The 12,953-nt window shown below is 61.8% G+C and overlaps 1 protein-coding gene across 6 annotated transcripts in view; it reads left to right on the plus strand.

Moving 5' to 3' along the window:
- RRBP1 (ribosome binding protein 1) overlaps nucleotides 1-12,953 on the plus strand; it is a 57,817-nt gene that overhangs the window by 29,437 nt on the left and 15,427 nt on the right. For all 6 annotated transcript variants that reach the window (XM_036824443.1, XM_036824445.1, XM_036824441.1 and 3 more), the window contains exons 3-6: nucleotides 5,162-5,310; nucleotides 6,380-6,502; nucleotides 10,878-11,030; nucleotides 11,717-11,835. In XM_036824443.1, coding sequence (XP_036680338.1) covers nucleotides 5,162-5,310; nucleotides 6,380-6,502; nucleotides 10,878-11,030; nucleotides 11,717-11,835 — 544 coding nt within the window. The remainder of the gene's footprint in view (nucleotides 1-5,161; nucleotides 5,311-6,379; nucleotides 6,503-10,877; nucleotides 11,031-11,716; nucleotides 11,836-12,953) is intronic.

Raw genomic sequence — 12,953 nt, forward strand, 5'->3', positions numbered from 1 at the left:
AATACAGTCATTCGATTTATAGGATTTTTTAAAAACTCCATTAGACGTCATTATGTGTACAGTCTCCCAGTTTGTCAAGAGATTATTTTTTTCTCCAACCAAATGAAAAGGCCTGATTCAAAGGCCCCAAGTAGGGTTGCTCTTGACGTTATTTGTCCTTTGCTCCAGTGCACTTAAAACGCCGTTGCCGGGGTCCAGTGCAGCCGCTGATCTGAGGCTGCACCCTGCCGGGAGGCAGAGGCCCTGGGCAGTGCTGGGCTTCAGCCTGAGCCGGGCTTGGGGTCGGCCGCCTGTGTGCTGCCCTTGACCGCCACGGTGCAGACCAGCAGCTTGTGAGGGCGGCAGGAGCTGCAGCTGCGTCTCTTGACGCATTTGGTGGATCTTCCATCGAGGGCCTCGAAGGGTTGCTTTCCCGAAGGCTCAGGAGGACCCTTCACGGCCACTGTCCGTGAACGTGCAGCTGCGGGGGTGGCCCAGGTTCCTTGTTTCTGGACACGGTGGCCGCCCTCTGGACTTGGGGTCAGCGGGAGTTGGGGGCTTGGCTCTGTTTCTGAATCTGACAATTGCTTGGGAAGTGCTGGGCTTCCAGGAGGCACAGGGGCCCTTCCTGGGGCCCTGGCCTTTGACCTGAGTTTGGCTCAGGTGATTGGGGATGTCCTGGGGGGCTTCCCGAGGCTGGGGTCTGGCTTCCTGTTGGGGGGAGCATGCAGGTCCCCCACCCACACTGTTGGGGTGACGCCCCTGCAGGGTCCCGAGCTAGCAGCTGCCATTTGGCCTGCACCTGTGTGTGTGAGCAGAGGCCTTCAGAACCGGTCTGGACGTTCCCTGGGACGTGAGCGTCTTTGCTGTTGGAGTTCTCCTCCGGCCTCCAGGACCCCACCCGTGTCTGCTGTCAGAGCCCTGGGTTGTCACCGCCACCCCGCTTCCTGAGTACGCTCAGCCCCGGCCCTGGGCTCCTCCCTGACCTGCCTCCAGCCTTGGCCCCCAGGTGTCCTCAAGTGCAAACGTTGCTCACTCCCTGGCACTGCTCCTTTGCCCACGAGGTGAAGCCCGGATCCCTGGGACCCACGCCAGCGCCACCTGCCTCTGCTCCACCAGCCTCGGGTCATCCCTGCCACTCCCTCCCCTTCCGGAAGCCCTGGCCCCGCCTGCTCTCCGCCTGGTAGTGTTTGGCGCAAGCATCTCCTGCGTTAAAAGCCTCGCCGGCATTGCTGCCGTGGCTGCTTCCCCAGGTGCCCTGTGGCTCTGCTGCCTGATTCCGTGTCCGGGGTCTCCTCCCCTCTCCTAGCTGGGAGTCCCACCGGCCTTTCCAGGATTTTGCAGACTGCAGGGTACACAGTAGGTGCATACTTCATGTCTGGAGACCATCTGCACAGGGCTGCCGGGCACCTGCAGCAGCAGCTGGAGTGGAGCTGGAGCTCTTGACGCCCGTGCCGGGGCCTGGCAGTAACTCCCTCGATCACAGCTGTGTGCACGCAGTTCCTGCAGCTGTTCTGACGCCTCCTGGTCGCTTGACTGAGCTGGGCATGAGCAGGCAGGGCTTCCAGGGCCCGGACCTGGAGGGGCTGCTGCTGAAACAGCGCCAAGTCCCCGGTGGCTGAGACCCCACGGTCGACGGTGAGAGGGGAGACTCCTAAGCCCTTTTTGCAGGACAGGTTTAATTTGAGGTGATTAAGCCTCCCGGCGTGGTCACAAAAGGGAGCGTAGTTTTGGAATTTGAGGCACGTTATCCAAGCGCTGAGTGCTTCGCAGCCCAGAGCCCAGGGAGGCAGAGGGCCCCTCGTTTCCCTAAATGTGCTGCCTGCTTGACCTCGTGTGCAAAGACAGTGGTGCGAGCAGGGGCCTTGGGCCCCAGCGCTCTGTCCCCGGGGGCGTGGGCGCCAGCTGGGGGTGCAGAGGAAGGCAGAGTTGCTTCACCCCCTGCCTCCCCACCCAAGTTCCTCACTGGGGCGCTGTCTGCCCAAGGAGGGGTCAGGGTGTGCGGTGCTCCTGGCCCTGTTGATCGGTTCTGCCGTGCTTTACCCTGTGCCCAGCACATTGCCGTTGCCCGCATTTCACAGACGAGGAAACAGGCTCAGAGAGGTGAAGCCGCTTGCCCAAGGATGCACAGGTGGGAGGGAGCTGAGCCGAGATTCAAGCCCAGACCACCTGGCTCCAGGGGCCTTGCTCTGACCAGGGTTCCCACAGCCCAAGGACAGGGATGACCTGCAGGCCGGAAACGGCCCGTGGATGTGTTCAGCTCCGTGGTGGTTTTATTTATTTTTCACTGAGTTAGCTGTCAGCACTAAAGGTCAGGAGATGGCACACAGCAATCTCGTTTCTAGCTCTCCTCGATGCGTCCGCAGCTCTGCGGGTTCTGACCTGGACCCCGTGGGAGCTGTCGCCTGGAGGGAAAGGACCACGGCCAAGGCCACCCGCTCAGGGGAGGCTGCCCCGTCCCTGCAGGGCCCAGCGCTTGGGGTGTTCGCTGAGTCCCTGGCCAGGCAGGAGCCCGGGTTACTCCAGAGCAGTGAGACGCCGGCCCTGCCCGGCCACCGTGCCCTTCTGCTGCCTGGTTCCTCCCCAAGGCGTCCAGGCCCGTCTGTACCTGGAATTTCAGACTCACCAACGTGGGCGAAGCCTTGGCTGCTCCCGTCTCACGGGAGTTTGCTGCCACGTGGTCTTTGTGAAGCCTGTGGCTCCACAGAATAGATGTTGAGTCTCTGACAAATTTCTCTTCGGGCCTTAAGACTTGACAACCCCAAGGATTATTTCTAGCCTTCGAGCCTTTGCCGGGGGACACGTTAGTCCTCTGTGTATGGGTCAGCGGGCCCGCCTCGTGGGCCTGAAACCCAGAAATAAATGCCACTCACACGAGGCCCAGAGTTCTGGTTCCCAGTACTTTGCTTTCTTTCAGTTTTACTTCCCCTGATTTGGGGAGAATAAAGATGGCACCGTTCTTACCTTAATGAAAACATGTAAAGTCATATCTCTCTAAAAATAATTCTGAAGTGTTTGTATGGGAATGGAGAAGGCCGTGGAAGTTTCTGTGGGGGGTGGGCAAGGAGAGTTACGTTCTGCTGTTACATAGCTTTGGGGTGTTCCACTTGTTACAAGTTTTCCTGACTTTGTTCACTAGAACATCTAATACAATTTAGTATAATTACATGAGAAAGTTGTAACAAACGTGTGTTAGAATGACACTCCCAGAATACTCCCAGGAACGTTCTGTGCACAGGGCCCTCCTGGAGGGAATGCATTTGTGAGACCACTGGGGTAGTGGCCGTGAAGGATGCGGCGTTCCATAGGGAAGCGTAGCTGTGTCATCCAGGTCTGTGTCCCCTCCCCCGGTCGGGGGTGGGGGCAGTGCAGCAGGCGCTCTGGGGCCTAGGCGTCTGGTCACGCTGGGGCCTCTGCAGGGACCGGGCTGCCAGGGCTTCAGCAGGCGGTGCCTTGGGGCCCCAGGGCTGGAAAGGAGTAGCCAGCCTGCCCCACAGAAATACACTGTGAGCCACACTAAAAAAGGCAAATGAGAGACACATGGAATTCATTTTAATATATTTCATTTAACCCAGTTATCCAAAATGCTATCATTTCAATATGCAATCAGTGTAAAAAAATTATTGCAGATATTTTGCATTCTTTTGTTTTTCTATACCAAGTTTTCAGAATCTGGTGTGTGCTCCCCTGGGAGCCACCCCAGTTCCCACCACCAGCCACATGGCAGGTGCCTGGCAGCCGGCATGGCTGGGGGCAGCATGTGGGGCAGCGCAGGAACAGGCCTCTGTGATTCCGGAGAGGAAAACATCTGAGTGGCCAGCTTCAGAGAGGCCATCCTGCCCAGTCTGACTCCGGCCGACCTCCCTCTTCTGAAAAACCCTGGCAGAAACGGTGGTCTGCAGGCCGACGGGGCAGAGCAGGAAGCCCAGAGACCAGAATGCTGACCGAGATTTTCGTCTCGGTGGTTGGTGGTGGTGACGTGAGGTTTTCGTCCGAGTGGTTCCTTCTCTTTTGGTTTAGCTGTACTTGAATTGTCTCTAGGGTGCAGAAGTTTACCGTTAAAATTATTTTACGTACATATTTCAGTGAAAGGAATGAAGGCTGAAGGGGGCCTCCCCCCACCTCCCAGTTTTCATGACACCCTCAAGCTCCTAGACTTTTAACATCAACATGGTTATTTTTACTCCCGAGCTTCACGGGGTAAAAAGTTCTAAAGTGGAGGTGCTCGTAGCAACCAGGTCGCCCACGTGCCACGTCCCCTTTATTAGGGGATCCTGCTAAGTGCTTTGACTTGTAATGAAAATATTGTGACTAGGGAGTGAAAATATTGTGACAAGCCAGAGAATTTCAGGTTGCCATGGAAACCTTCCCCTGGCTGTCCTCAGTGAGGTGGGCTTGGCTGCAGGTGCCGCTGCAGGCGGCCGCTTGGCTTTGTTTCAGCTTGTTTGGGGCCCTGTCGTTCCGCAGCTCGTGGGCAGTTTGGGGCCTCAGCACGAGGAGCTGCCAGACGGGGCGTCTCTGTTCACCCTTTCGTGTCTTTGGGGCTGTGTGAGGGGCTGCGCGAGAGTGAAGCTTTCGCGGGGGCGTCGGGCGTCCAGGAGTGACAGCTGGCTGTTGGCACATGGCTCTGTGTCCTCCAGCAGGTCATGCGCTAATGGACCGGCGAGCAGGCAGCCCTGTTCTGGACGAACCCAGCCATCCCTGTCCTGAAACCTGCCTTAAGCTTCATCCAGGGAGAGCTGGAAATAGAGGGTCTGAACCAGGACGTCGGGGAGGCGGCCTCCTGCTCCCCGACGGTGGGGCTTTGTCTCGGCAGGGGCGTGAGCCTCGCTGGGTGGCGCGCAGCCAGAGCTGGCCCAGGCAGTTTGCTGGGAAAAGAAGGAAGGAAAAAAGCACCTATGGGAAAGTATGCTTTGCCCAAGTCTGCTCACTTTGATGATGAAAAAGTAGGGGGACATCTCCTCCAACCCAGGAACACTCAGCCTTTCTCTCCTGGGGACCTTCCCCGCGGCCGTTTTTGAACAGGACCGGAGACCCCAGGGCGGGCTCGCTGCACTCGGCCCGCGGACCCTGGGCAGCCGGACGGAGGCCTCGGCTCTGACTGCCCTCTGCCGCTCTGGGGTGTGACGGGCGTGGTGGCTGGTGCCCGAGTGTGAGTCCCTGCCCCTTCCCTTCTGTGCAGGGCCCCCAGAGACCGACAGCCCGCTCTGCCTCCCCTACAAGACGCTGGTCTCCACGGTCGGAAGCATGGTGTTCAGTGAGGGCGAGGCCCAGCGGCTCATCGAGATCCTGTCCGAGAAAGCAGGTGTCGTCCAGGACACGTGGCATAAGGTGCGCCCTCCCCCTACCCCAGGGGCCAGTGAGTGGCAGTGGTTTCCTGGTCTTGGGCCCCGGCCTCCCCTGGGTGGTGCCCCGCAGGCTGGCCGCACCCGCCTTGACAAGCTGCACGGAGTGTTCCTGGAACACCTCCGCTTGCCTCTCGGCAGAACTCTGTCCCCCTCCCCAGGTCGGGCTGCGTGAATCACCTGCAGATGCTTCTGCTTCAGCTGCAGCCCAGCCGCTGCAGCAGGAGGGCTGTTAAGGGCCGGGGTGGGGCGTCTGGGGGGCCAGGAGCTGGGCCCCGCTGGTTTGTGGCCGGAGCTCGGGCTCAGGAAGGAGGGTGTTTGTCCCTCTGGTTTCTCTCTGTCTGGTGCTTATGGCCACGAGCTGCCCCCAGGAGGTGCCGCGGGGCGTGTTTGTTCCTTAAACAGCTGGAATTGTAGGTAACTTTGCTGGAGGATTTTGTGGCACCTCAGTGGTGAGAGATGTTGGGAGTGTCCTGAGGCCACTGGGGTCACCACCCCCCCTGCCCCAGCCCTTGCTTAGTGGTGACGGGTCCTGCGGTTACAGGAGCTCCTTGCTCAGTGAGCGTTGGGCCGTCTCCTGGGCCTGAAGTGGCCAGAGGTCAAGGTGGCCACTCCCCTCCAACAAGAGAGGCCTGAACTCAGCTCAGGCCACTGTCCCCAGGTACCTACCCCCCACCCCCACCCTGCACCCGGGCCTCCACGCTTCAGCTGGCAGCTTGCAGGCCGCCCCCAGCAGCTGAGGGATGGGCACCAAGCCAGAGACGATGGCCGATGGCCCCCAGCAGGCCGGGAAGAGGCCCTGGCCACCATCGACCTGGGTTAGGGAAGCACCATGCTCCCACAACTACCCCAGGGGTCCGGAGCTTTGGGCCCGAGGCCTGGCCGACCGGGCGGCAGAGGCGGGGGCCGCCCCCAGAAGTGTGTGCCGTCGGATGGCGCCGCTCCCGCACCGTCAGCCCGCCGCTCTGCTTTTGGGTCAGGGTCTGATGGTCGGGGTGAGTCTCAAGCCAGGTGTCTGCCCACCCCCATTAACGCGGCTCTGTGGGCATCTCTAGGCCACTCAGAAGGGTGACCCTGTGGCGATTCTGAAACGCCAGCTGGAAGAGAAGGAGAAGCTGCTGGCCACGGAGCAGGAGGACGCGGCCGCCGCCAAGAGCAAACTGAGGGAGCTCAACAAGGTAGGGCCGGCGCCGGGTCGGCCCGGGGGCTGTGGCTGCGTGAGGACCCCTGCACAGCGGGGTCCCTCTCGGGACTGGGAACACACGGGTGGGAGGGGACAGTCGGCTCCGTGGTTGTGGCCCCGTCTTTTTAGGGTGATGCCCTGAGAGGAGGGTGGGCCCAGTGGGTCCCAGGGCCTTTTCTTGAGAATTGGAGCAGAAAGCCGTGGGGAGGGCTTAGCGGGACTGCTGCCCCTTCCCCGCTGTCTGGGGAGCGGTCCCGTGGTGGTTCAGCACGTGACACGTATGTACCCAGTGAACACTGGTCTCGAGGGCCCGTGCTGCCCCGACGGGCTGGGGGCCTCGTTCAGGAGGGGGCGGCACGCGGCCGCTCCTTGTGAGGAGGAGGTCCGGGTCCCCTGCAGCGGGGCTGGTCCCTCCCCGTCTAAGCTGCCCTTCCCAGCATCGCGCCCTGCATGGCCCTCGCCCTCCTCCTCCGCGGGCCAGCAGGTGCAGGGAGGCGGCCAGGGCCTCGGAACGTCCCACACGTCTGGGCGCCTGCGTCGCTCGCTCATGAGGCGTCAGAGTTTGTCCCGAGCGACGGCCGTGGCTCCAGGCCACACGGGAAGGTTTGTTCAGTGGGGGATGGGCGGGCGGCGGGAGTGGAAGACGAGGCTTTGCTGTGGTCGCTCCTGGTCCGGCTCCGCCCGGAGGCGGAAGGGGAAGGCCGGTCTCCGAGGCCTCCCCTAGGGCAGCCTCCTGCCCGGTGGGCTTCGTCCTCTCTCTCGGGAGTGTCCCTCGCGGCCTCGGGTTGCTGGTTGGATGCAGGGCGGCCGGAGCCACTCACCCTGCTCCCAAGAGCCGACTGCGCTTCCCTGCCCGCCCGGCTGCTGGCGCGTCGCAGGCCAGGAGCCTCTGCACCGTGGAAGTGGGCCGTGAGTCACCGGCCTCCTGCCCCAAGGGCCCGCGGCCAGCAGCCACTGTGGAGTCTGTGGTTCTGGGGGTCGTTCTTCCGTGTCCTCTTTCTGGACAACCTGAGGAAACGTGTTGACCCCCAAAATGCTCACGTGAGAGGAAAGGGGAGCGACTGTTCTTGCGGCTGGTGGCCGTGTGGCTCCCCGGCCAGTTCCTCGTGCCAGGCCCTGAGGTTAGGGTGGGCTGGGCGTGTCGTGAGCGAGCAGGTGCAGCCTCTGAGGTGATGGTGGCCATTGCTGGGGTCTCCGGCCACCCCTTAGGTGCTGCTGCCCGTGCAGGACACTTGCTGCTCCCCTCCGGGGCGGCCACTTGAGTTTCCAAACCCTAGCGCAGCTGCCCCACAGACCCCCCTCCCCCTCCCTGACCAGACGCATTTCCAGCCCTACCCAGGCACAGTCTCCCCACCATGAGACACAGGCGCAGTCCCTGGGGCTCCAGGCCTTGGCTCTGAGGCGAGACGTCCGACGGTGCGTCCAGCTGGGGCCCTGCCTCCCCAACGGCATCCTCCTCCCTGAGCCGCAGGGGGTCTTCCCGGGCTCTCAGCGCTTACACGGTCCTGGGAGGGCTGCCTCTTCACGTGCAGGTGGCTCCCAATCTTCAGACCCGAGTCTGCGCCCCGACGCACCTGCTCCTCACTGCCTCCCCGGGGCCTCTCGTGCTCCTGCATTAGCCTTGAGCGCCCTTCACCGCTTGGCTCACTGGAAAGAGCCCCCTCCTTCAGGAAGCCCTCCAGGGTGGGGCCCCCATTTTCCTGTCTCAGCTCAGAGGTCACCTTGCCTGGCAGGGGCCCCTGAGGCCCAGGCATCGCCATCTGTCCTTCTGTGCCCTGGAGTCCATGGATGCTGAGTCCCTGCATTTCTCTGTTGAGAGTTTCAAGCAGAGCGGAGGGGATTCCACTGCTGTGCCACGTCTCCCAGCCCAGCACCGTTGAGTAAAGTTATATGAGAAACTTCTGAGAATGTAGAAGTTCCGATTAACTTGATCTTCCCAGGAGCTGGGGGGTGGATAGGATCCACGTTTCATGTTTAGTTCCTGTCACGATTTCTTTGTCCTTGTAGAGAAGTTTATATGGTTGCAAAAGAGGGTTTTGGTGAATTCCTTTTCTCGTGGTCTGTGGCTAAAGGACACAGAGGCCGTGTGGACCGTCTGCCAGATCAAGTGGGCGCCTTGCAAGTGAGTGAAGTCAACAGAGTTGGATTCAAAGACCATTCCGGGCACCAGTTCACGGGCTCGGGCGTCCTGAGACCTCCGTCCTGGTTTCTGAGCATCTTCGGGGACGTGTTCAGGGATTTGAGGAACCACATGTGGCTCCGGAGCCGTCCTTCTGGAAAACCGTCTCTCCAGCTGTCATCTGCTTGGGCACCAGGGCCTCTGTCCCGAGGTGACACTCTGGGCTGGACCCCATCCTGTCCTCACTCGGGCCCGAGAGGCTGAGCTCCGAATCCTCGGTGGACAAGGAGACCCTCAGGGCGGGGGTGCTCCAGTCCACGCCTCAGCCGCCTCGGGAGATTCACGGTGCGGGGCCCGCTTGGCCTGGGGAGCAGAGCGAGTTTCTGGGCTGGTGGTGTCGTGACGGTGCCTCCCAGCTCACTCAGAGGAAACGGGGCTCCGGCCCCCACCAGCGGGCGTGCCTTTCAAAAAAATAAGTCCAACCGTTGCAACTGAACTAAGAATTTGACAGATAGAAGGAGTCCTGGGATTCTGAGCTCCTAGAAGAAAGAGAAGCCGTGGAGGATGAAACAAATGACCTCGAGGAAAATCTGGCCTTTCTTTGCCTTTAAAAAGTCCCAGGGGCAAAAGGAAGGGAAATCCCATTGAATCCTGTTGGCCTTGGGATCCTGTCCCAGGAGACTGGGACCTTTACACCCTAAGCCGGGTGGATGCCCAGAACTGCCCGAGGCCTGCTCAGGGTGGGGAAGGCCGTCCCCAGACCTACGCTCAGCCTCTGGGCGTCCGGCATGGTGGGCGGAGGGCCACCTCTGTGTGGCCGTGAGGGCATCTCTGTGCTTGTTTCTTCATCAGGGGCTGGACCGTGTACTTAGGGGCCTCCGTTCCGCTTGGGGTGGGGTGGCAGGCACGGGTCAGAGGACGCCTGCCGGAGCCCTGCATCCCCGCCGAGCGGCCAGCTCAGCCAGAGGAGGGGTGCCGCGCATACCATGCCTTCTGGGACCCTCGTGGGCTCACAGGGCCCCAGGTTCCTGCCCATCCTGTCGTTTAGGGCTGCTCTCGGCCTTCGAAAGCGTGTCCTCCCCGAGGCTCTGTGAGCTCAGCTTCAAACCAGAGATGGGGAGCTTCGCCTTACTGAGAGGATTGAAGGAACGAGACACATGCGTGTCCCAGAGTGGCCTCTGCCCCTGTGGGCCCTCACCCGGGGCACAGCCAGGAAGAGGATTGTCTTTGAAGAGCAGGGCCAGGGGTCCCGGATGGTCCCAGGGAACGCCAGGCATGCGGGGCTGCCCGGGCACCCAGCGGCCACCCGCTCAGCCCAGCCCTTCCCTGGCCTCCGGTTCTGCCCCATCTCAGACGGGAGGGACCCTCTGGCCCTTTGGGATGGACCTCCCTAGCATCCCGGCCTGGAGAAGAGGAGGCTTTCCCGCTTCTCTGGTCCGCTGCCCAGGACAGGGGGGGGCCTTGAATCTCGTGGGACTTGTGCCCCAGTCTGGCTAGAGGCCCCCTCGACAGAGAGCACCCCCACCCGGGGGCCGGTGCACGGACCCCTCCTTACACTATCACTTCCTGCTCCCCCATGGTTTCCGTCCACTGCCATTCCTTCTGTGATGATGGAGACCCCGTCCTTCGGCCAGCCTTTCCCACCCTGCGCTCCGCCCCTGCCTGAGGCTCTGGGCCCCCAGGCCCCGCGCCCCGTGTTCACTGTGGGCATCTGGCACTGACCAGAGCAGACATTCCAGGGATAGGGCGGTGGACCGAGCGGCTGTCCACAGGGACCTAGGCCCTCCAGGAGTGGGCTAACCCCTCAGCTGTCAAGGCTTGCTGCCTTGTCGGTCCTGACAGAGATACTCAAGTAGAAAAGGCATTCTGGGGCCTGGCTGTCGGGGACTGAGCCAAACCAGGGTGTTGTAATCCCAGCAGGGTTCAGCCAATGCCCCTGGAGAGCCCGGGGACAGGATGCCATGTTCCCCAGCTCCTTCCTGTATCCACTGCGCCCACTGTGTTCAAGGCCTGATGGCCAGCCCTCCACCAGTCAGGCCGGCAGGGATTCCGGGGGTCCCTCGTCATCCCCTGCTCGTTCTCTGCTGTGGCTGCTCGGGTCTGTCCGAGAGCTCAGGACGGGGGTCTTGTGGCTCTGCTGTCAGGCTTCTTCTGGCCCCAGGTCATGCTCCGGGTCATGATGGTCTTGGTTTCATCTGATAAGCTGCGCCCACCCGCCTCACCGGCTTCTCTGCCCTCTGTTTTCTCCCAGGAGCTGGCAGCGGAAAAGGCCAAGGCAGCAGCCGGGGAGGCCAAAGTGAAAAAGCAGCTGGTGGCCCGGGAGCAGGAGATCACGGCCGTGCAGGCGCGCATGCAGGCCAGCTACCGGGAACATGTGCAGGAGGTGCAGCAGCTGCAGGGCAAGGTGGGCAGCAGGGCGGGCACGGATGCCCACGGAGGAGGTCCTCACCATCGGGTTTGTTTGGGGGAAGGTTGTTTTACCTGTCCAGATGGTGTGTGTGTTTAACGTTAATGACCAGGAAGATGTATGTACATTTTAAAGAGCATTTTCTGAAAGCACTCTGGTCCCAAGTGGTCAGCACTGCATCCTTTTCCCTGGGGGCCCATGGGTCAAGTTCGCAGCCTCTCCATGACCCTGGAGTCATGCCGGCTCCACCTCCTCCACTCGAGGTTGGCAGAACACCGTAAAACAAGAGGTCCGAAAAACAGCACAGCCCCAGCAGAGGGCTGGGCCAGCCCTGGCCTGCACAGTCAGAGCCCTGCACTCCGCTCCCAGCGGGCCGCGCCCCAGGAGGTCAGAGGGCAGGGAACGGGCATCTTCGGGGTAACCGTAGGCTGTGGCTTGTGGCCCTTTGCTGGGTCTCAGACCCTTGGTCGGGGCAGAGCGCACCAGCACCGTCTGGGGCTTTGGGCTGAGTGCTTGGCTCTGCACTTTTCCGGCCCCTGTTCTGAGGGGCCTCCCCACCTCAGGTGGAGAAGGCGGAGCCCCCCGGGCTTTTGTCTGCGGGCTGGGATCTTGCCGACCTTGCTCCGAGGTGGCTCTCTTTGTCAGGCGGAGCGGCCTCTGATGCCCCTTGGATGACCTTTCAGATCCGGACACTCCAGGAGCAGCTGGAGAACGGCCCCAACACGCAGCTGGCCCGCCTGCAGCAGGAGAACTCCATCCTGAGGGACGCCTTGAACCAGGCCACGAGCCAGGTGGAGAGCAAGTAAGCCCTGCGCCCCTGGCCAGACCCTGGCACCTCTCCGAGGGCCCGGAGTGGGCAGGGTCCCTCTGAGCCTTCAACACGTGGCCGGCAACCTCTCGTGTGGTCAGGCCCTTGGGAGGGCGAGTGAGCTCCAGCCCGTGCCCAGCGTCCGTGTCACCAGATCCCCTCAGGTCCTGGCTTTGCTGGGAGAGCAGATACTTTTTCATGTCTGTTTTCACAGTGTCCCTGCTTCTGGCCCAGAGTATCAGAGCCAGGCTGACCATCCAAGATGAGGGTCTGGTGTGGTGTGGGCCCTGCCGTGGGCCTGAGTGCCCTGATCCCCCTGGTCGGGTCTCCTGTGCAGGAGGGGACGTCTGCCGCTCAGGAGCTGAAGCCGGGAGGCCTCCGTGAGCCGGCAGAGGCCACTCCGCAGGGAGCAGGGCTCAGCCTCACCCTGTTAGGGACACTGTCTTCTGTGTCCCTGGTTTGAGCATCACCGTCCCAGCAGGCTGGCCAGGAGGAAGCCCCACTGCATTTTCTCTTGGTTCCCGTTTCTTTGCCTTCTCTCGTCCGGGGTGTCCTGTAGGGATTTCTGGGGTGCTTGTTATCCCCAGAGCATCCCCTCTCGCCCAGAGGAGGCTGACGAGAGCAGAGAGCGCAGGCGTCCGTAGCGGGAGGGCAGGTGGGAAGAGTGTCGCCCACGAGCGGCACCGGGAGCAAAGCCTGTACTCACAAGGCTGCTTTTCCTGGCGGCCCTGCTGACTCGGAGTGAGGTTGACGGCCACCCTCCTCGCTGATCCCTTCTCTCAGGGGTCCCTGTCTTCATCTCCGTCCTGACCTGCTGGCAGGTTGATGGTTTGGGGCTGCGGTTTCCTCAGCAGCCACGGCAGAAGGTGACCGTGGGGACGGAGGGACATTGCCTTCCTTCTCATGTAGGGTCCACTACTGGCTCCATCCTGGAGACAGCTCTAAAGCCTGGCCCTGAGTTGGGGCTGCTGACTCTATCAGCTTGCGGACACTCTGCCCTGTGGGACGGGTGTCCCTGCGTCCCTCCCAGAGCTTCATGTCGGTCCCAAGGGGCCACCCAGCTGGCCTCCCTCCCCCATCCCCATCCACATCCCTGGTACCGGAGTACAGCC

The sequence above is a fragment of the Balaenoptera musculus genome, chromosome 15 (assembly GCF_009873245.2).
Source record: "Balaenoptera musculus isolate JJ_BM4_2016_0621 chromosome 15, mBalMus1.pri.v3, whole genome shotgun sequence".
NCBI lineage: Eukaryota > Metazoa > Chordata > Mammalia > Artiodactyla > Balaenopteridae > Balaenoptera > Balaenoptera musculus.